Below are 23,513 nucleotides of genomic sequence, written 5' to 3' on the forward strand. Positions count from 1 at the left end.
GAGTAAACCAAAGCAAGCAGAAACGCTCGTCGCCAGCAAGAGTACGCTCGTCCAGGACGTTTAGAGGGGACGCTTGTCCAGAAAAAGACAAGAAAGGACGCTCGTCCAAAAGAGAAGAGAGAACGCTCGCCAGAGAAGTGGACGTTCGTCCAGCAAAGAAACAAGTGGACGCTCGTCCTGAGATAAGTGGGCGCTCGTCCAAGAGAGCGGACGTTCGTCCAGGAAAGAGGACGCTCGTCCAGGAGGACGCTCGTCCAAATGCGAGAGGGAGAGGACGCTCGTCCAGCCAGGCAGAGGACGCTCGTCCAGCCAGGCAGAGGACGCTCGTCCAAGCTAGCAGAGAGGACGCTCGTCCAGCACGTTCGTCCAGCAAGCAAGAGGACGCTCGGCCAGCTTGAAGGACGTTCGTCCAAATGCGAGAGGCTCGCGCCCGGGCGCGATAACAGAGGGGCGCCCGGGCGCGACTTTTTGCCAGTTTTCAATATTTCCCGAGAGCCTCGCGCCCGGGCGCGACTGACAGAGGGCGCCCGGGCGCGATTTTTACTGATGTGGCAGACATCTTATTTAACCCAGAAACGCGAAGGGTTTGAGGTCTTTGGTTCTTTGGAGGCGCGATTTCACTGAGAGGAGAGCTTGGAGGGCTGCTAGGGTTCGTGGGAACACTCCCTTCTTCCTCTTAGGTTCTCCATCTTTTTCCATGGCCATTTTGTAAGCTTTAGGGTTCTCCATGGAAATGGAGAACCAAACCCATCTTTGTTGGGATTAGATGTAGCCTTTGAATTCTTGTGTAATTGTTGAATGATTTGATTATATATATGCCTTTTCTATCAATTGCTAGTATTCTTGTTTCCGATCTTAAAGCTTGCATGTAATGGGAACGTTCATGACTTGATTTTGGGGTTTTATGGATTATGGGAACGTAAGATGAAATCCGAAACTGAAAAAGGAGTCCTTGTGGGTCATTGATTCTAGGAATGGAAGATGATTCACATGTTGTCTTAGATCCCAGCTCTTTAATGCGGGTTTTGCTTGTTAGATTGCCAAGGAATTGGGGTTTGATAAGGAAAACCTAGGCTCTTTCACCTAAGGAATTAGGGCTAGAGTGTTTTAGTGGATTGACTTTAGTAAATTGATAGAGAGGAGATAAAATTGGTTATACACAAGAGTGCATTGGTGAAAACTAACCTTAGCAATGTCATTTCATACCATTTCTAGTCTTTTCCATTTCCAAGTGCCTTCAATACCAAAGTCCAACCTTGTAATTACTTGTTAATTTATCTTTTTGCACATATTCTTAAATGTTGAGTTGTTCTTGAGTCTATATGAGTTGTTAATCGTACAATTATATAGTATTACGAGTCTCTTGGGAAAACGATACCTGGTCTTACCACGGTTTATTACTTGAACGATTCGGTACGCTTGCCAAAATCGCTTAACAGTTAGCTCACCCTTACTTATTTGTGCATGTATTGGAAAATCGTATTTTTGCGATGATCGTATAACGTTTTTGGTTATACGGGAGCAGATGAAGGGATGTCGCGTGATCTGGTGCAAGTGCAGGAAAAGATGGAAGAGTGTATTAGAAGGATTCAATGTTATCTTTACTGTTATGTCTGAGTTGTAAACTTTGTATAGTTTTGAGCTTGAGGTTCGGGGTGTTACCGTAATTGTATTGTTGTAATATTTTAAGTTTTGAATTTTAAAAAGAAAAAAAAAATTTGGGGTGTTACACCCTGTGCCTTCTCTCTAAGTGTGCACCCATTTTATCTCGTTGAAGGACGCTCGACGCCAAGGGTTTCCAGAGGAACCGTTCGGTTCGTGAAGCTGGGCGGGTAAGTCCTTCCTTTCTCTCTGACGTTCGTTTTCATACCATGCAACTCAGTTCTGAGTTCGTACGTTGATCACCATTCTCAAAAATGGGTAGATCTGATGGTGTCGGGGTTCGTTTGTGTAGTTTGAGTTAACGAGCGTTGGCGAGCAGAATCTGTAGTGGAGAAGTTGTCTCTACGTTTGAGAACGTTCGGTCATTCTAGAGGTAAGGGAAGCTTATTTAATTTAACTAGTTTGATGTGTGTTGTGTGAACGTTCGTTATTTGACTTCATGAATATGATGCATGATGTTGCTGTGATTGAGTTGCATGAACATTCGTTGTTTACCGAGTGGAAATGAAATATGACTGAGTTTACGTATGATATATGAAATATGAGATTTTGATGATATGGATCGTATGAGGAATATGAAATGTACCCTAACATGAACGAATGGAACTATGAAAGTTTATGATGAGAAATGAACTGGAATAAATGGGTTTGAAAATGAACTTCCTATGATATTATGCGTTCGTTGCTGAACGGTCCTTGACCGTTCGGTTTTCCTGATGAAAATAGCAGAAGTGGGATTCTTTCATTTGGATAGATCCCTTGTTGAGGACGAGCGTCCTCGTGTCAAATAACTATGCTTGAGCGTTCGGCCAAGCACTGTTGTATCCGGCATTCTTTGATAAATTCCATTCTTTATATATGAAATAGTATATTTCCCGTTCGTAAACACTATCTTAACAGCCCTTAGAATATTTCTCGAAGTCTATTATTTTAAGGTTATTAACGTTCGGTCTCACACCTAACGTTCGTACTGAGTAGCGTTCGGTCTCGCACTAGCGCTCGTACTGAGGAGTGTTCGTACTTATACCTAGCATTCGCTCTAAATGGTGCTCGGTCTTATACTGAGCGCTCGTACTCTTTTTCGTAAATTAGTCTTATAAAAGCGTACGTCCAACTTCAGATTACTACGCTCGGTCATTGATTGGCAGTGGATTTCAGTATGAGAATTATTCTAAATATGGTTCGTTAACGTCTTGAGGTGTCTACATTTTATATATTCGGCCTGGAGCCTCCACACTTAAATTATTCCTTGAAGTATTGGTTTGAACTCACGAGGGTCAGTTCATTAAACTGATTCACATGGTAAATAACGTTCGTCACTTGGAACCTGATATTACTCAAATGTGATAGTAACTCCGTCGTTCGTACTCTGATCTAGAACGGACGTCTTCTTGGTCCCGTCCACAGCGTTCGTCCTCGTTTTGAAGGAGGATTGAACGTTCGGTACCTGATGTCCTTAATAATCTTTGAACAAAGAGGAAATTGAAATTATTTGTAATGAAAGACAAACTTGAGATGATTGATAATGATTGATGAAGAAAATATGAGATGAATGGAATGTTGTGAATTTGAACGAGCGTTCCAGGGAGGAACGACTCTTAGATGATTATTGAGGTTTGTAGAGTATGACTGTGGTTATGCTAGTGCTGGCAGTTCATCCTGATGTTTCGTGGGTACTCGTCCTCACGTAGAGGAGGGTAGGTCATGTGTGGAAACGGCAGGAGGTCCCATCCTTAGGGATACTTTGGATGAATAGGACTAACCTCGGGTGGCAGCTGATGAGAGTATTCCAGTTACTACATCACCCGGGTGCAAGAACGCCTGTAGCTACACAGATTCATACAGTCCGAACAGTCAGTCTAGTGTTGAGTTTTATATAGTACGTACGTTAAATTGTGTTCATGTGTGATGGATTGTTTACTTGAATTCGTATGTTGATGCATGAATTAAATTACATAAGAAAAGCCCATGGGCTATCCATAGGGCTTTAGGGATATTTGGCTCTATGGGTTTTTTTAATGATTATTTTTTTTTCTTGTGAGTTTTTTTTTTGCCCCAACCCACATGAATTAGGACCAAATCTTATAAAATAGGTTGTTTTGACAGGTCTAGTAAGGGCTTAAACCCTGCGCATAATAGCTTTTAGGGTTTATTACCATACCAATTCGGAAGCCTTTCAATTCGAAGAAAGCTCAACCATAGCCGATTCGAAAGCAAATGCAAAGTGACAAAATCAGAAGCGAAAACAAAGATTCGATGCCGAACCTCAAACTTCTTCCAAGCGGCACCGTTCTGATATTGCTCCGAAGCGTCATGGTCCCTGGAACAATCTTCAACTCATACTTTGCATCCAAGACAAAGACAATGATCTTTCTAGGTTACTTTCTATTTTGTAATCATATTTTCATTTCGTATCACAAAAGATTCAATTCAATGCTTTGGACAATGCGTGTGTGCGTGAGGAGGGTGTTACAAATTTTAAACTGTTTTTAGGTTTAATCTTTTTCGACATCCCTATTTGTGTAGGAAGGTCTCAGATAGGTCCTCGTTTTCTAAAGTGTATCAAAATGGTCCTTAATTTTCAAAATTGATATCAATTGAGTCCTTTCCGTTAAATTGGCTGGACGACGTTAAAAAAATTGAAGAGTGGGATGTTGAGATGAGGAACGAATGCTCGTCCAACAGCGAACGAACGCTCGTCGACCTCTTACTGCTGGACGATCGTTCGTTCGGTGGTCGACGAGCGTTCGTTCGCTGGTGGACGAGCGTTCGTTCGTCATCTCAGCATCCCACTCATCAATTTTTTTAACGCCGTCCAGCCAACTTAACGGGAAGGACTCAATTGATATCAATTTTCAAAATTAAGGACCATTTTGATACACTTTAGAAAACGAGAACCTATCTTAGACATTCCTACACAAATAGGGATGTCGAAAAGGATTAAACCCTGTTTTTAATAGCGAGTCATCTTCAACAATATTTTAATCTGTTTTTTCCGTTTTCTACTAGCTATTTGAATGGGCACTGAGATATTTTTTTTCTATTCTTCACAATGATTGTGTGTTAAACTGATATTTGATCGCACAAAATCAGAACAAACTAAGTTTCTCCACTAATGAAGTATAAGGACAACCTAGGTATCAATCCTAGAACTCGGCTAATTAAGATTAAAGTGTATCTCGTAGTTATTTACTAATTATTTAGTTACTAACTACTAAACAGGTGAAAACATTTTAAATGAACGAAACTAAAATAAAAGAATTGAAACTAATCTAAACTAACATCTAACATCTGCTTAAAAGAATAAAGAATTTGAAATGTAATGAAATAGAGGAAAATAACACTATCCAAACAGCTACAAAATCTACTTACTACGACTTCCTAAAATCTAAACAGAACTCAAATGCTAAAACATAAGGAAAGAAACTTCCTAGCTCGAGTGTTTTGCAATTGAGAATGAGGGTAGGAGACCCCTAAGGCAGCTGCTGACCAAGACGCACCAAAACGCACGTCGTTCCACTTAATTTCATCCCAAATCACTTTCAGACCTCAAAACGGCAGCGTCCTAGTAGAGCCTAATATTCAGCCAGTGGCCCAAACTTCAATCTGCAGTAGCGACCCAGTTCTTAAATCAGCATCAGCTCCAAATGGCAGTAATGCACAGCAGCGACCCATTCTTCTTCGATCAACATCAGCCAGTGCTTGCTGCAGCAGCAGCGTTCCAGGGGTCTAGTGCGATTTCAGTGGCCCAATTTCTGAAATTAGCCCAATTATTAAGGGCCCATTCTGCACCAAAAAAAATCAATCCAAAATTATAGAAAGAAAAGGAAAATTAACAACTAAAAGAAAAGGATTTTTATCAAAAAGATTTTCTAAAAAAATATTAATATCCTAATTATTTACAAACACTAAAAATTATATCTAAAAACCTATTTTTAACTAAAATTATGCAAAACTAAAGAATTTAAAGAAAAACCTCAAACTAATCTAATTCTACAAAATTAAAGACAATAATACACTATCCTATCCTAGACTCCTAAGCACAGAAAAATATGTAAAATTAGGGAGTTATCACACACCACACTTAAACAACTGCCCTCCTGGGTAGGGACAAACTAAAAAGAAAACAAAGACTCAATCTAAAAAGAATAAGACTCAATATGAAAACTTAGAAACACAGGACTATCTCACAATTCATTCAATCCTGCAAATTCAATCATTTCTCAGCCAATTCATCAAACAGAACTGTGCAATCATATTTCTCAACTTCAAACATCAGTTTCAGCAATCCAAGCATTTGAATAACAACCAAATTCAACCAATTTAAGCAATGAACACATTAAGGAAAGCAGACGTCAGTTTCAGCAATCCAAGCAGTTGAATAACAACCAAATTCAACCAATTTAAGCAATGAACACATTAAGGAAAGCAGACGTCAGTTTCAGCCTCACAGGAAAGTGTTTGCACTCAAATTCTCTCAACTGTTTAGAGGTGTCCTGTTTCACTCAAGGATGACATGTTAGCTTCCATTCTTAACTTTGAAAAGACTCTAAGTGATAGTGCCCAGCTCATGGTTTCATCTAGATCAAAAGGTTTTTATTAGCTTGTAATGAAAATGGTATGAAAGGTTAGAAAACACAAAGCTAATGGGAGTAGAAACTGTGAAGAAGAATAAGGAACCTAGAACTCAGTGTGCACTGTTTGTTTAGCTTTGGCCAATCCAATTTTTTTTTCTGTTGCACTCACTAAGTTCCAGCTCCACTCCCTACTTCTCACAAGTCTCTACAGGTTGGGTAATTGATGGGAAAAGGGCTTGTAGTGAATGGAAACAAAGAAAATAGGCTAAGGCTCAAAAGAAAGGTACAATGGTTAAACTGAAGTGGTTAAGCTAAATGGCCATGGAAAAAGAATGCCTAAATCATGTCTAAATTCTACCAACAGCAAGCTTATCACAGAGAATGTTAGGACTTAGAGAGTATAGGAAAGGAGAAAAGGGAAACAGAACACTTAACTGTTAATCAGTTAAGTGAGGGGGCGGGAAAAGGCCTATATATTAGGACCCTTTATTGTTTCAGTTAGCCAGTTGTGTAATTTGTATGTGTTGACCGGTCTTAGCACCAGGTGGAGGAGGTTAAGCTCCTAAGATACAATGTATTCTTGATTCATTGTTGTGAATACCATTCATACTATTCCTTCTTTACAAGTTCTTGATTGTTGTGTTTGAGATAGAGAGAGAGCTTGTCGAATTCCTAACAGAGAATCAATGCAAAATCAGAATTAAAATTCAAACATGCATGAAATCACACAAGAAAGACAAAAATTGGGCCCAAAATCTCTCAAGGTTAAGAATTTGCTAAAACTGACTTTCTACCCTCTTTTATGCAAAAATTGCTTCATTGGACTGAACTTAGATGCAAAAATAATGCTAAGACTACTTCTATTTGAATCTAAAGCAGAAAACACAATTAACCGTTCTAATTAAAGAAAATGAAACCAAGAAATGCATTAAATCAACAAGAAATGAATAAAAGCATGAAATAGAACCTAACAGAACCTAGAAATATCTAAAAGCTATTTACAATCTAGACAACTAAGGCAAAACATTATGTAACTAATAAGAACCTAAACCAAAGCTCTACAAAGTAAAACAGCAAAAGGAAAAGGAAGAGAAAATCTAAACCAAAGCTAAGACACAAGTATGTTCAACCTAAACAAACTAAGACAGACAGAATGTAACTAAGAAAAACTAACCCAACTATAATAGATTCAACTAAGACCTCAACAGCTTCTAACAAAAACTTCTATGCAAAAAGAAACAATAAAAGGGAAAAGAAATAAGCAAGCAAGAGGCAATAAGAAACCTAAAGCAATGAACCTAAGGAGAAAAGACATTAAGCTAACAGATCCTAATTACAAGTCTATAAAGGAAATAGCAAAAAGGGAAAAGAAAGAAACCTACACAATCCTAATTGCCCTAGTCCTGATGTTCCGTGAGTACTCGTCCTCACGTAGAGGGGGTAGGTCATGTGTGGGAACGGCAGGAGGCCCTAGTCCTTAGGGGTACTTTGGATAGGGCTAACCTCGGGTGGCAGCTGATGTGATTATTCCAGTTACTACATCACCCGGGTGCAAGGACGCCTGTAGCTACGCAGATTCATACAGTCCGGATGGTCCGTCTAGTGATAGATTTTGTATGATTATACATGTTAAACTATATGCTTGTGCGTTGTTGGAATGTTTAATTTAAATGTTGATGTATGAATTAAATTATATAAGTTTACCCTTCGTTTTTCCTTGTGTTGTCACTCGTCCTTGTACGTCCGTCCTGTCATTGCAATGATCATCCGTGTGGATGTGAGCAGAAGGCGAGGCATTGCTAGAAGACGTTATTGAAGAAGAAAATCTGGTAGAAGTGGAGGTCAAAGCCAAGTCCTAGATGTGTTCGTTTATTTTAGACATTAGCTGGATTAGTTTTTGTAACGTTCGGTTATTGTTTTGTAAAACCGTTCGTCCCTGACTCTTATTTCTGTAGTATTGTAGTAAATTCTGTACTTAATGCCTTTTGGTTTATGAACTCTAATTTTTAGTGTAAGACTACATTGTGTGACTGTTAATTGTAATTAATTCTAATTTATGATTATTATTATATTTTGGGATATTACACGTCATATGCGAATGTTTTATCCTTCGCTGGATTCATTAGCTTAGTTATACGATCGCGGGCTTAATAGTGACCCAAGTGATATTGACCAATAATATCATACAGTACATAATGTCCCCAAAGTCCGAGTTAACCGTTGGTCTTATGTATTTGGGTTAACTATAGGACTGTAAGGTGGTTGTTGTTATGAGGGCTTCGTGTTACGCACCGTTTTGGGTTTTGATTTTCCCGCCTCTGGGTAGTGGTAGAGTCTCGAAAGTGGGACCGTTGGATTCTTTCTGATCCTACGGAGAGAAACGATTGGCGGTTATATCAGTTTTCCCCTTATTAATGTGAAAGGATTTTTTGAGGAACCCTGGTTAGCGCAACCGTCATTTCTACCCCATTTCCTCGACAAACTTCTTCACTTCTCCTTCTTCAGCATTTCCTTTGACATTTGCACACAGGTAACTCATGGACTCTTTTTCCTATTCAGATTGTTCTCCCACATTTGTTAAGAAAAGGGGGAGCGACAACCAGGCTGAGGCACCAGAGGGTTCTCCGATTAGGGCTCAGTGTGAGGTTGTCTCCATACTTTATGGCGAGAATGCCTTTGTTTATGGTGGTGTTGTGGTGGAGGAGCCCGAAAATCTTCCCTCCTCTAGCGGGAGTAACTATGAATGGACTTCTCGAGATGTAAGTGAATTTCCTAGTGTTTTCGATAGAAGGGCTGTGCTGTTGAATTGGGCAAACGATAGTTGTATTCTTAGAAATCTCAGCTATGGCTCTTGTGTTAAATTAGTTGCCTGTGGGGAAAAGGAGAGAGTCTTCTATGGTAAAGAGAATTCTAGAGACGATTTTTTCTATGTTTACTCATATCTGTTTTACGATATATACCTTAGGTTTCCTCTAAACGTTTTTCAAATGGATGTTCTGAAAACCCTTAACGTCACCCCCACACAGTTACATCCAAATAGCTGGGGTATATACAGGCGTTCGCGGTTATGTGCCAAGTCTTGGCCATTAACCCCACGGTTGCCCTGTTTCTTTATTTTTTTAGGACCCGCCCGATTGGAAAAAGGGGTTGGGTTTCTCTAATTTCCGAGTCTGGGAACGCAATTTTGGAATTATACGCCCAATCCTTTAGAGGTTTCAAAAACCAATTTTTTAGGGTGTCCATCACTGAATCAGGTCGCTCGTTCTTTTTCAACGAGGATAATAGTCCCAAGTTTCCTTTGTATTGGACCCAGAACCCTAGGAAGCTTACCTCTTGGTCGAAAGAAGATATGACTCATATCGAATTGGAAGCTCTGAGTGTTATGGCTGCGTTGTCTCGCCCCTTTTCTTCCAGAAAGATTATCAACTGTCTCGAGTATGACGATATGAACTCGAGGGTATTTGGTATGTTCTTTTACTGAGCACTTTGAATTTTATTTTTGCAGCATTGACTTGGTATTTGTTGTGTTCTGTTGCGTATAGCTACTATGGGTAAAAGAGCTCCCCTTGACTGGTTTGCCGCTGCTGACGCCAAGAAGAATAAAGGGGGAACCTCGGCCTTGACGACTATCAAGAATCCTATCGATGTCAATGATGAACCGCCACCTTCTCCCGAACGGCCGCTTTCAAGGAAACGAAAGGCTGTCACCGGTGGAGATCCGAAAGCTTCCGATAAGGGGAAGAGTATTGGAGGGGTGGTCGACCCGCATGCCGATCGCGACATTCCGAATGGCATGTGGGATGCGGCCTTTAACCTTGGCCATAAGATCGAGTTCAACTTTGATTTGGCTGAGCAGAAAGTCATGGAAAAGACTTCTGAGCAAAAAATGGCGGATAACTGCTTAGAATTTGCCTGCCGGGCGGCAGCTGCTGCCTGGAACTTAGCGTATGCCTCCAACCGAGGTAACTTGGTCACCGAGCTGGAGCGTTTAAAAACTGAACACGCTAAGTGTGAGCAAAGGCAGAAGGAATCCGAGGAGATGATAGTAAAAGGCCGGGAGATAATGGAGAATCTGCAGAAGGATGGTGTTGAGATGAAAAAGGTCAAAGACCGGCTTGCAGCTGATCTGGAATGTTCAAAGAAAGAGAATGAGGAGCTGAAGACAAGGTTGATAGCTTTGACTTGCGAGAGGGACGCCTTGCGCCAGACCATTACTGAAAACCAGGAGTTGCAGGATGAGATGACTGATGCTATCATCCTGGAACATACTAGGGGCTTTAAGAAGGCGCTAAGGCAGGTGTCCTATATTTTGAATGTCTGTACTGAAGGAGTCAACTTCGACATTCGGAAGGACGTTTACCAAGGAGAGTTGGTTCCGATAGACGTCATTCCTGCCGGGTCATTTCCAGATGATGAGCCTGCAGGGACGCCCACCGAGGCAATGGCAACAGAGGAAGCTGCTCGAATCGAGACACCCGAGGGGAATTCAGGGGTTCCTGCTGTGGAGGATGCCCCCGTCGTAGACCTTGTATAGAATAGATTTAACTTAGACATTCTGACATTTTGTACTTACTGTTCTTAGGGTTGTTTGCTGCGTGTATGTCGTCATTTGGTACTTGTCGAAACTTTATGTTCTTATACTTGAATGTTTATAGGATCGCTATACTTGAATGTTTATAGGAACGCGCGTTATTTGTAATCATATGATGAGTGCCTTTGTTGACGTTTATATCGCCTCGTTACATGCGTGGACCCTAGGGATTTCATCCCTTAGGTAGCTCCGTCAATGATTGGAGCAACAAGGAAGCTTCTATTTTATACTTTATAAACATATTATTCATTTTAAAACGGCCTTCCTGTTACATGAATAACTGGTTGACTTGCAGCAGCAGCATCTAAGGGTAGAGCTAGCTGCATTCTTTGGGGCTGTCTATAAGATATTGTAAACCTAGGGCCATATTATTGTATTGCACAAATTTGCTTCGTCACTTCATGCATCATCATAAGTAAAAATGCATCTGTTCCTAAGAAGTACTTTTTTACTACATAAATCAACTATGACATGCTTAAGATATATACTGTCTATCTAAAAATTCTCAATTGTCTAGCTAACTGTTTTAAGATTAGCCAAAAAGGCAACCACCATTTTAATTTATCAGTATCTCTATTGCATGTAAAAGCCTTTTAAGGTCTTCTTGCTAATGCTAATCCTCTCCAAGTTTCAACATTCTCAATTGGGTCTTATGCCCAACCTCGTGACCAAAAACAAAAAGAATGGATGAATAGATTATTCTGTCTCTGCAATATTATGATTTGAGTATGAAATATGAGCTTAATGCAAAGACAGAAACATATAGTTTAAACTTATTGAATTTGTTTGACAATGCAATAAACAACTCCATTGTTTGATTCACTTTCAATTGTCATCCAAAAAAAGTATAGAAGCAAGAAAATTTAGTCTGAGGTGAGCTGCAATTGCTATTCGTTTGCCAACTCTACCTCAAACATTAAAGAACAACAGGGACGGAAAAACTAAATGTTGAACACTCCCCGTAAACCAAGTTCATCATTATTGACTAAGGTGAAATCATTATGTAAAAAAAAATACCATCTTGGATTTGAGAAACTGGATTGGCTTTACTCAATCAACGAGCTGCGATGGAAGTGACAATTTGAGTAGCTTCTATATCTAATCCAGAAGAAGTCAAGGATCTCTCCAGTGTAGAGGAAGATGGTTGAGTGAGAAGGGAGAGACTAAGTACAATTTCTGCTATGGTTGGTCTGGACAAAGACTTGTCTGCAGTACAATTCACTGCCAAGGAGGCCAAGCTGAGAGCATAATCAATAGGATAATAATTATCTAACTTAGGATCCATCCATTTTCTGAGCCTCTCCTCTCTATTCTCTTCTTGATCAAAGATCTTCCAAATGTCCTTCCACAGCATAACCACCTCACCCTTATCTTTGGTTGTCATGGCTTTCTTGCCAGTAAGTAATTCTATCAGAACCACCCCAAAAGCAAATACATCTATTTTTGACATCATGGGGTTGGTAAAAGTTCTGGCCATGGAAAAATTTGCTATCTTGGCCTTGAAGTTAGAGTCAAGAAGGATATTACTGCTGGTGATGTCCCTGTGGACTATTCTTGGATAAGCATGTTCATGCATGTACTGCAGACCCATTGCAACATCCACTGCTATGCTTATCCTATGGCACCATGTAAGCGTGGTCCTTGAGTTTGATGTCTCTGAACAAGACTTGGCGAAAAGCCAGTCATCAAGAGACCTATTTTCTGCATATTCATAAACCACAAAACAATTTCCATCATTGTCTGATGAGACACCCATTAGTTTCACCAGATTTCCATGACTCACCTTCTGCAGAATTTTCAGCTCCTCCGTGACATCTTCCTTGAATCTTTTTATTGCTAAAACCTTACCCTCTATGTTAGCCTTGTACACTGATTCCCCAATCTTGCACTGCTCACTGAGGTTCATGGTAGCTTCCAAGATTGCACCAGTTTCATACATGGTAGGCTTACTTACGTAGCATGAAACTCCAGAAAGTAGTTTATCTACAGTTTCAGCTGATGAGGCACTCCTATTCAAACTCTTCATTTTCAGAAAATATACATACACCAGTAATATTGCTGAAACCACAACCAGTAGTGTGCATCCCAGACTGATACCAATTATAACTGGAAGACCAATTCTGTGTTTTCTTCCATCTGAAGGAGATTGAATAAGATCTGGCAAGCGTGTAACTGGGATCAAAACTGGAAGGTTGTTTGCGGCAGTGAAGTTTTGACCATAGTTGTTTTCACTTAATATGTCCTCTGGTGATGCACCAAACTTGTTGCTTACGAGGGAAACATTGTCATTGGGCTGCCACACGTGAGTGATCAGGTACTTTTTCCCTCTGTCAAGCTGGTTCTTTGAAGGACACTTGCAAAATAAAGGAATTACAACTTGGATGCCTACTGGCAAAGTATTTGGACTTAGAGTGGGGTTTAAATCCATCACTACATGCCAATTTGTGAGATTCTGGTATGAAGTGGTTGCAACAAAGTAGAAGCTATCGCCTGGGTTGATTTCATAGGAGATATTGGCGAAAGAGCGGTTTCCAGTGCAACCACAGGTTACTGGTATCAGCAAGACTTGGCTTGGAATCAACTTGTCTTCCTCATTCTCTATGTTGCTGGCTCTTGCAATTGACAAAGGACTCGTGTCAAATATATTAGATACGCTGGTCACACTCAAAAAATTTGGAGACTGGGTTATGTATGTCACATAGGTTTCACACGAAGGAGGTGAATCGGAAGGGCATGAAAAGTTTGTTCCATTGGTCTGTTGTGATTGAGCTGCAATACAAGTGAAAAACATGAGTACAACATAAAGAATCTGGGCACGGAGACAAAGAGAAACAAACAAGGCAGCCATTGATGTGAAGTTGTGATCAAATGTAAGTTATGAGGCAGTCTACTATCAGTGGCAATCGGCGTTGTTGATATGAAGAGTTCTTTATCAATAAAAGTATAATTTGGTTTAATATAAATATATGGTCCTGTTTGTTTCATTAGCTTTAACTATATTTCCTTTTGGCTGTCCGAATCCTAGACACAGTGGACACGTCAATATTTATATTAGACAAATTGTATGCACTTCATGCGCATGATATATAAAAAATTGGTAATAGGGTACTGTGATGTCAAATCAAAGCTTTGGACGGCCAGTTAATGTTCCTACCAGTTCTATCTATGCACGATGTTAGCCAGCAAGCCGACACCAATATACCAACTAAACTTGCTGATATCTTGCGATATGGGTAGGTTTGCTCAGACTTACCAAGACCATTATTAGCGACTGTAATTTACACATGATTCAACATAGTAATAGAAGGAATATTGCATGTACAGGGTCTGTAAGATTTAGCTGAAAATAGACTTCGAAATAACTAAAAAGCTTATCAAATGTTGTTATTGTAAGGACCTAGTTTTTTTTTATTTATATATTATTTTAAGATGGGATGGAGGAAACGTTAGCTGCCATAGGGAGAGGTAGGTTTTGGTTTTATTTGGAAATTGGGGGAAGCAATTGGGAAGTCACGGGACTTGGTTTTATTTGGAAGTGGGGAGCAAAGACGTCCGTGATTCCCCTCTCAGGTTGGCACATTCAACAAGCTGCAACGTGGAAGATATAAGGGGGTGCTGGGTTCTGAAATGGGAAGGAAACCCTTGCTGCAAAATTGGTGAAGGAGGTGAAGTTCAGAGTTGCTGGAGTTGCTTGGTGCTGCAAGCTTTGAGGGGGATAGATTTAAAGATTTTGCAAAGGAAGTCTTCAAGAGGTAAGGGGAGTTAGATTTTTCGTTTTGATTGTTGAATTATGCTGTGTTTGATGCAAATCTGGGCATTTTTGGGTTGAAAAATGAAGTTTTCTGGGTTACTGGACTCTGGTGCGTTTCTGCAGAATTTCTGCAGAACGCGCGTACGTCCAATTTTGTGAATCAAAATTGGACGTTCGTCCCAACAGTGCTCGACCAAATAGTGGTCGGCCTACCGTTCGTCCAACCTGTCGAGCGTTCGTTCCTGAACGAACGTCCGCGTTCGTTCGTCTTTGTACGGGACGCTCGTCCAAACAGTGTTTGTCGAGCGTTCGTCCTCCCGCTGAGTCAGCGTTCGTCCTTCCCAGAGAGCGTTCGTCCTTCACAGCGAGCGTTCGTCCCAGTGAGCGTTCGTCCAGAGAGCGTTCGTCCTTCCCAACGAGCGTTCGTCCCAGTGAGCGTTCGTCCTTAACCGCGAGCGTTCGTCCTGTGAGCGTTCGTCCCAGTGAGCGTTCGTCCTTCCCGCGAGCGTTCGTTCCAGTGAGCGTTCGTCCAAATAATGAGCGTTCGTCCTTAAGTTGCATGTCGAACGTTCGTCCAAATAGTGAGCGTTCGTTCCAAGCAGCGTTCGTCCAAATAGTGAGCGTTCGTCCTCCCATTGACTGAGCGTTCGTCCTTCCCAGCGAGCGTTCGTCCAGTGAGCGTTCGTCCCAATGAAAGTTCGTCCAAATAGTTGAGCGTTCGTCCAAATAGTTGCCGTTCGTCCAAATAGTTGAGCGTTCGTCCAAATAGTTGGCGTTCGTCCAAATAGTTGGCGTTCGTCAGAATAGTTGAGCGTTCGTCCAAATAGTTGCCGTTCGTCCAAATAAATAAGCGTTCGTCCAAATAGTTGCCGTTCGTCCAAATAGTTGGCGTTCGTCCGAATAGTTGAGCGTTCGTCCAAATAGTAGCCGTGCGTCCAAATAGTTGAGCGTTCGTCCAAATTGTTGAGCGTTTGTTCTGGTGATTGTAGCGTTCGGTTTTAATCTTTGAGCGTTCGTCCTGGATATAGAAGTGTAGCGTTCGTCCTTCAGTTTGAGTGAGCGTTCGTCCAATAGTGTCCAGTGAATAGTGATCGTCCAAATAGTATTGTACAAATATGTTGAATTTTAAGTTCCTTTGCTTTTGGATTGAATTATGTGTACCAATGTTTGGAATATTATCTATGACATGAATTATGTGAATGTATGAAATATGTTGGAATTGTTGGGATAATATGGTGGTATCTCATTTTTTTATAATTGGGGTTAAGGTTCAAAGTAACAAGTAAGATATGTTATTTAAATATGTTGGTTGCAATTTATGAATGCATGTTTCATGTAATCCAGATTGGTTGAAAGGGTATGGTTATAAGTGGTTTATGATGTACATGGTTCCAAAAGAAATATCATGAGATTTAAAATGGTGGGATTAAATCGGAAATTAAGATCTCTCGGTGGGATCGGTTAGTGTATAGAATGAATGTAAGAGGCTTCCATATGGGGGGTTATCCCTACACTCCAACGGTCTTTCATTCTCACTTAGAGAGGATTGACGCGTGTGGTGGGAGTAGAGGGAGGTCCCAGGGTAGGCGCTATCACTGGAGGTCTATTCCGCGGTAACGGACTAACCTTGTGTATGGTCGGGTGAAACCCCTCGGCAATGGCTTTGCAAAGCAGTAGGGTCCATCACAAGTGCACAACCCGCCCCAGCTCTACATACATTCTAGTCCGGACGAGTCAATCTATAAAGTAACAAGTCGGGGTATAAAGTAACAAGTATTGTAATGTTAGTCTACCATGTTTGAATGACTTTTGCATGTCGTGTAAGTGGGTGAATTGTGGTTTAATGAGTATGCTCTAATTGTTCTTTTATACGAATCTAAGTATGATTATATGAATTACCTATGCTATATGTATAACATGCTTTTATATCTAGCTCACCCTTGCATTGTTCTTGTTATGTGCTGTTTGGGTATGTTTCTTTGGCGATGATCATCCACTTGGATGGGAGCAGACGTTGTCGAAGAGATTCCCTTGGAGCAAGAGCTGGAGGTTACTGATACTGCGGAGTAGGCTTCTTTGAATTTTCCTGATTGAACACTTGTAGTGTTTAATCCTTTCAATTATTTAAGTTTAAATTTTCAGTTTCTTTTATTTCTGGATGACTGTAATTTCACATTTAAATTACACGTCATACTCCGACTGTTCTCTATATTTGGATGTTAACGTCTTTATTATATAATGTTGGTTATTATATAATGGGGATGTTACAGTTATCAGATGAAATATCAAATGATACTATCAGATGTGAATTATTAAACGAAATTATAGAGTAAGTTTAAGGAAAGAAAAGTTCGGAAGAAGTTATAAGAACTGAAAACAACATAGGATAAAGCAAAAGGATAGAAACCAACAATTTCACCCCAAAGGAACAAAACTGATTTCTTGTAGTTTAATAATGCAAAATTTACGATGAGTCATAAAGAGCTTGAAGGATCTCTAATGAAGATTGTGAGGACTGAAAAAAAAAAAAAAAAAAAAAAAAAAAAAAAACTGCGTCCACATGGCGGCAGGAGAGCGCGCCACGTTAGTAGTTTACATGGCCGACAACAGTGCCCGACAGCCACTGACGGACGCTAGCTGCCGCACGTCCGGGTGAGTCAGCAGCGTCAGTGGAGCGCCGACTGAGCGAGCGTCGGCGATGGTGGAAGACACGTGGCAACAGTACAGTGGTCGACCGTCCAGAGTGGGTTGGTGTAGTGCGTCCGGCCGAGCGCGCACTGGTATAGTGGAGACGTGCGTTCGGCTGAGTGGAGCACTCACCTCTTAATTTAATTCTGATAGATCTCTCTCTTCACCCTCTTTCCTTCAGTTTCTCAGATTCAATTCTCTCCTCCTTCTCTCTTCACTCTCTGCACCCTTCTCTCTCTAAGAAACCACCACTGCACCTCCTTCATTCCACACTCCGGCAAGATTGAAGGACGCTCGGCGTAGGAGTTCCAGAGAGAACGTTCGACTGGTGAAGCTGGTAGGTTCTCCCTTCCTCTCTGACGTTCGTCCTTAGCTGTGTTTGAGTTGTACGTTCGTATTTCTTAGAGTAGAGCGGTTCTGATTTTTCATTATTGGGGTTCGTCTGAACAGTGGATTAACGAGCGCTTGTTATTGGAATTTGAGTAGAGAATCTGTGAACGTTCGTCATTTCCGGGTAAGGGAAGCTTATTTAATTTAACTGTTTTTGATGCATGCTGTATGTGAACGTTCGTTATTTTACTGTATGGAATTAATGCATGATGGATGCTATGAATGAATTGATATGTACGTCTGTTATTTGATGGTATGAGTAAAACGCATGATATTTGATTTACTGAACTGCATGAACGTTCGTTTTCTTGGTGAAATAAGAAATATGAATTTACATGATATGGATCGTATGAAATGTGAAAGTTAATGATGATATGAACGAACGTAACTATGATATTGTATGATGAGAAATGAACTGGAATATGAATGAATATTGAATAAGAACCCTCCATATGATCATGTGCGTTCATTGTTGAACGGTCCTTGACCGTTCGGTTTTCCTGATAAAATTAGCAGAATGGGATTCGTTCATTTGGATCGATCCCTGTTCGAGGACGAGCGTCCTCATGTTAAAATGCTTTGTTTGAGCGTTCGTCCTGGTGCTCGGTCTCCAACTGAGCGTTCGTCCTAATCTTATACTGAACGTTCGTTCTGTTTGGTGTTCGTTTCATAATGAGCGCTCGCTCAAAATGGTGTTCGGTCTTAAACCGAATGCTCAATCAAATTGGTGCTCGGTCTCACACTGAGCGTTCGTCCAAAAAGTGCTCGGTTTTGAACTGAGCGTTCGTCCAAAAAGTGCTCGGTTTTGAACTGAGCGTTCGTCCAAATAGTGCTCGGTTTTGAAAAGAGCGTTCGTCCAAATAGTGCTGGGTTCTGAAATGAGCGTTCGTCCAAATAGTGCTCGGTTCTGAAATGAGCGTTCGTCCAAATAGTGCTCGGTTTTGAAAACTGAGCGTCCGTCCTAAATGACGCTCGGTATTATTTTGTGCGCTCGTTCTCTTTTCCCACTAAATAGCGTTCGTCCAATGAACAGTACTATTGGAATTTTCTGCAGATTTTAACGTTCAGTCTTCGTTCCGAACGAGCGTCTTTTGGTCTCACTTACAGCGTTCGTCCTCGGTCTTTGGGGACAGAACGTTCGGCTTTTGGTGATTTGGTTATGAATGATGAAAATGATTATGGATTGATGAATAATGAATGATGAACAGTATTTGCGATGATATGAAAGTTATGAATATTGAACGAGCGTTCCAGGCAGGAACGACTCATGGTTGAATGTTGAAAGTTGTAAAGTATGACTGTGGATAGTTAATGCTGGCTGTTCATCCTGATGTTCCGTGAGTGCTCGTTCTCAAGTAGAGGACGCACGTCATGCGTGGGAACGGCAGGAGGTCCTTAGTCCATAAGTTAACATGGGCGACGTAAGAACGGACTAACCTCGGGTGGCAGCTGATGAGGATGCCAGTTACCACACCACCCGGGTGCGTGAACGCCTGTAACTACGCAGATTTCATACAGTCCGGACAGTCAGTCGTGTTGAGTTTTATTTTGTACATGCGTTAAATTATGTGATGTATGATGAATGCGTACGTTGATATGTATGCGTGAAATGAACTGTTTGCTAGAAATTATATGTTGATGCATGAGTTAAATTACGTAAGCTTACCCTTTCGTTTCCTTGTGTTGTCCATTGTACTTGTACGTCCGTCTTGTCATTGCAATGATCATCCGTGTGGGTGTGAGCAGAGGGAGATGAGCGTTTGGAAGAAGCATTGAATGAAGAGAGCCTGGTTGATGTTGAAGTGAAGATCGAGCAGTGAGATCGCTCGGCCAGTATTGTATTTAGTTGAATTGAGTGGTCGTTCGACCATCTCTTGTTTTCTTTTGAGTTAATTCGACCGTTCGGTAATTATCCTGTTTAAACCGTTCGGTCAGGTTTCTTGTACGTTTATCTTATATTTGTAAAACCCCTTTGTGTGGCGTGCAACTTTTGCACATTCGTCCGTTATGTTGGATTTGTACTCAAGGACGTTCGTCCTTGAGCTTTCGTTCGGGTTTTATTTTGTTTTTAGTTGGAAAACTGTATTGAAATATTATTAAATGTGATTTTCTGATTTTATGGTGTTATGCTGTATTTTTGGGATGTCACATTAGTGGTATCAGAGCAGTTTTGTCCTCTTAAGGACACTGTAGGTTATGAGTACACTGTGTTTTTGCTGTGTGCTTAAATTGCGTTCAATGAGTTATTTTCGATTCTTTCAACAGGGCTAACGTTCGTTTCTTTTCTCTGTTTCTCAGAGAACCAATGGCACCTAGACTTCCTCCTCCTTCACCACAGATCAATGAACATGATGTGCCGAATAACACGAGGCTGTTGGAATCTGTGATTGAGAAGCTACAAGAGCAGAATGTTGTTCTGATGCAGCAGAACGCGATTAATTCACAAAATCTGGAAGCTGCTCGCGCCAATTCTGAAATTACTCAGAGGCAGCTAATGGAGATTCTTGCAGCTACTAGGGGTACGCCGGGAGCATCTGCTTCAAATGCTACTCATCAGGCTGAGTGGACTTTGGAGAGCTTCTTGCAGCACCGCCCTGCAAAGTTTGATGGGAAATGCCTTCCTGACGGAGCTGATCAGTGGATACGGGACATGGAGCAGATCTATGATGCCAAGGATTGTCCAAACGATCGAAGACTGGCATTCACTGAATATTTATTGACTGGAGAGGCCAGTCATTGGTGGACGACTGCGAAGATGATACTAGCAGAATCTCACAGCCCTATTTCCTGGAAAGTCTTCAAGGAAAAGTTTTATGAGGAGTATTTCCCGGATAGTGTTCGATTCAGCAAAGAGGTGGAATTTCTCCAGTTGGTACAAGGTAATATGTCTGTTTCGGAGTACACCAACAGGTTCAAACACCTGGTTCGCTTTAATACCCTTGCCACCAGTGAAGTGTGGCAGTGCAGGAAATTTGAAAATGGACTGAGAAGTGACCTTAAGGTGTTGATATCCAGCCTCTGCATTAAGTCCTTTCCTGTGATGATTGAGAGAGCAAAAGTGTTAGAGAAAAATGTGGCTGAAGCAGAACGACTGAAGAAGCAGCAACAAGCAACTAGGGGGCCGATCATGTCCAGGCCAAATCTGAATAGGAACAGGTTGCCGTATGCTCGCCCAGCACAACCATCAAATTCTCAGGCTATGGTTGTTGCCGGACAGTCTGGAAAGCATGGATCAGTCAGATGTTTTAGGTGTGGAGGAGATCAAATCTTTTGGAGAAAGATCCCAGGAAGTCTTCAAGAGGTAAGGGGAGCTAGATCTATTTATTTGATTGTTAAGTTATGCTGTGTTTGATGCAAATCTGGGAATTTTGGGGATGAAAAATGGATTCTGCAGTTTCTGGAAAACTGCTTGCGATTCTGCAGAATTCTGCAGAAACGCCGCTCGTCCAAAACGAGGTTCGACCATTTGGTCGACCAATTTTTGAACGTTCGGTATTTCTCTGAACGTTCGTTCAAATCAGCCAAATTTTTGGACGTTCGTCCACACCAATAATATGCTGAGCGTTCGGTTTTCAGTACGAACGTTCGCGTTCGTCCTGTCGCGTTCGGTCTTCAACTTGACGAGCGTTCGCGTTCGTCCTCCCATATTAGTATTCGCGTTCGTCCTTAAAGTTTAGCGTTCGTCCTTCAATCCTAGTACAGCGTTCGGTCATTTTAAAATAGATATATTAACGTTCGGTTTTGTGGTTGTTAGCGTTCGTCCTTAGTTAGAAATATATTAAACGTTCGGTTTTGTGTATGTTAGTGTTCGTCCAAACAGTATTCCACCTCAGCCTTTTAAACGTTCGGTTTTAATGTTAGAATAATGGTGAGCGTTCGGTTATTTAGTGTTGACAGTATGTGCGTTCGTCCCAAATAGTGTATACATATTGAGTTTCGTTGTATTCTGTCTATGTGCGTTCGGTCTCATATTACTGACTGTATGTGCGTTCGTCCAAACAGTATTTCTCATGTTCGGTTTTGTAATATTCTCTATATACGTTCGGTCTCTTCATATTTGAATTGTAAGCGTTCGTTCAAACAGTGATTATTCGTCCTTATCATAGTTGATCTGTATAGCGTTCTTCCCAAAAGTTTAACAGAAATATGATAATATTCGTCTTATTGAGCGTTCGGTCTATAGTATTAGGGATCGTGAGCGTCCGGTTTTGGTGTAGATCTTGACCAGTTAGTCTCAGGCTTCAATGTGAAGTGTTCGTTGAAAATAATGTTCGGTTTTAACGTTCGGCTGAATACGGAGGTGTTCTGTTTTAGCGTTCGGCCTGATTGTGTTGGATCTCATAGCGTACGTCCTCATTGTGTTCAGTGCAAATAGCGTTCGGCCTAATTCTCATAGCGTTCGTCCAGATTGTGCTCGTTGGAAATAGCGTTCGGCCTAAGTATTCGATTTAGCGTTCGGTTTTCGTGTTCGGCAAATTTCGTCCGATATTCGGTTTTGAGCGTTCGACATGAAAGTGTAAAATCTGAGGACGTCCGTTCAAAAAGTGTTCGATCTGTTATTTGGAAATGGCGTTCGTCCAGTCGCGTTCGTTCCATGGTGTTGGGTGAACAGTGCTCGTTCAAATAGTATTTTACAAATATGTTGGATTTTAAATGCTATTTCCTCTTGAATGGGATTCTGTGTAATATATGCTGTGATGTGATGTATGTGAAAATATGAGAATGTATGAAATATGATAAATTACTGTGATGATACGATTATAAATGTAAATGATGTATGTGAGTATGAAGTGGACATCTCAAGGAGAGATGACTACAAGTGACTATGTGATGTTGTTGTTGTTCTGTATAACTGTAGTGAACTTTGTATTTTGGTCTGTCTATCCCTACACTCAAAGCATTGTTGATACTCAAGTAGAGGAGAACAATGTAAGTGGTGAGAGTAGAGGGAGGTCCTCGTCTATAGTCTTTGAATTTAGACATAGACAAATTGGGGGATTTACCTTGCTAGTGTTGGAGAAAGACCAGCTGAACTATGCAAGTGCACAGACGATTGATAGTTCGACAGTTATACAAATCCGGATGAGTCATGTGTGTAGATTTACCTTGCATAGTGTTGGAGAGTGCCAGCTGAACTATGCGAGTGTAAAATGAGTAGTGTGTGGATTTATTTTGGATAGTGTTGGGAAGTGACAGCAGACTATGCGAGTGTAAAGATGTGTGAGTTGTGGTTTAATGAGTAAGTTTTAATTGTTCCTTTATATGTATTTATGTATGATGATATGGATTAACTGTGATATATGTATAACATGCTTTTTATATCTAGCTCACCCTTGCATTGTTTTTGTTATTTATTGTTTGGGTATGTTTCTTTGGCGATGATCATCCACTTGGATGGGAGCAGATGTTGTCGAGGAGAGTCCTTTGGAGCAAGAGCTGGAGAATACTGAGGTTGCGGAATAGTCTTCTTAGGAAATTCCTATCTGAACACGTGTAGTGTTCGAATCTATAAACTGTTTAAGTTTGAATTTCCGTTTCTTTTATTTTGGATAACTGTAATTTCGCACTTAAATTACACGTCGTATTCTGACTGTTCTCTATATTTGAATGATGACGTCTTTATTATGTAATATTGATTATTATATAATCGGGATGTTACATTAATGGTATCAGAGCAGTTCTTCCTTAGAAACCTGTAGGTTGTGGGTGCGCTTCATTTGTGATTGTGTACTTTGGTCTCGGGTTGGAAGTTGTGTTGGTTTGAGTCAGGCTACTGGTCTTTCTTTCTATATGAACAGAAGATGGTATCTACTTCTTCTCATCCTTCGTCCTAGGGAGTTGATCCGTCTGACTC

General features: G+C 40.9%; 3 protein-coding genes across 5 annotated transcripts; 2 read left to right on the forward strand and 1 right to left on the reverse strand.

Moving 5' to 3' along the window:
* The first annotated feature begins 8,635 nt into the window (after window positions 1-8,635).
* On the forward strand, window positions 8,636-10,941 carry LOC128193633 (uncharacterized). 3 transcript variants are annotated; one of them, XM_052867595.1, is made up of 2 exons: window positions 8,636-8,769; window positions 9,782-10,941. In XM_052867595.1, the coding sequence occupies exon 2, from the start codon at window positions 9,787-9,789 to the stop codon at window positions 10,771-10,773; it is 987 nt and encodes a 328-aa protein (XP_052723555.1). In that variant the 5' UTR covers window positions 8,636-8,769; window positions 9,782-9,786; the 3' UTR covers window positions 10,774-10,941. The 3 variants fall into 3 exon arrangements, with proteins under 3 accessions (XP_052723555.1, XP_052723556.1, XP_052723554.1); XM_052867596.1 differs by having other exon boundaries at window positions 8,655-8,769; window positions 9,745-10,941; XM_052867594.1 differs by lacking the exon at window positions 8,636-8,769 and adding an exon at window positions 8,776-9,703.
* Window positions 10,942-11,628: 687 nt separating this feature from the next.
* LOC128193818 (serine/threonine receptor-like kinase NFP) lies at window positions 11,629-14,153 on the reverse strand. The gene has a single exon (XM_052867955.1). It carries the CDS (start codon window positions 13,676-13,678, stop codon window positions 11,885-11,887), a length of 1,794 nt encoding a protein of 597 aa, XP_052723915.1. The 5' UTR covers window positions 13,679-14,153; the 3' UTR covers window positions 11,629-11,884.
* Window positions 14,154-14,275: 122 nt separating this feature from the next.
* Window positions 14,276-23,285, forward strand: LOC128193458 (uncharacterized). The gene is made up of 3 exons (XM_052866751.1): window positions 14,276-14,582; window positions 19,958-20,960; window positions 23,064-23,285. Exons 2-3 carry the CDS (start codon window positions 19,965-19,967, stop codon window positions 23,154-23,156), a joined length of 1,089 nt encoding a protein of 362 aa, XP_052722711.1. The 5' UTR covers window positions 14,276-14,582; window positions 19,958-19,964; the 3' UTR covers window positions 23,157-23,285.
* The last annotated feature ends 228 nt before the right edge of the window (window positions 23,286-23,513 follow it).

Source organism: Vigna angularis, chromosome 8 (assembly GCF_016808095.1).
Source record: "Vigna angularis cultivar LongXiaoDou No.4 chromosome 8, ASM1680809v1, whole genome shotgun sequence".
In the NCBI taxonomy this organism is placed as follows: Eukaryota; Viridiplantae; Streptophyta; class Magnoliopsida; order Fabales; family Fabaceae; genus Vigna; species Vigna angularis.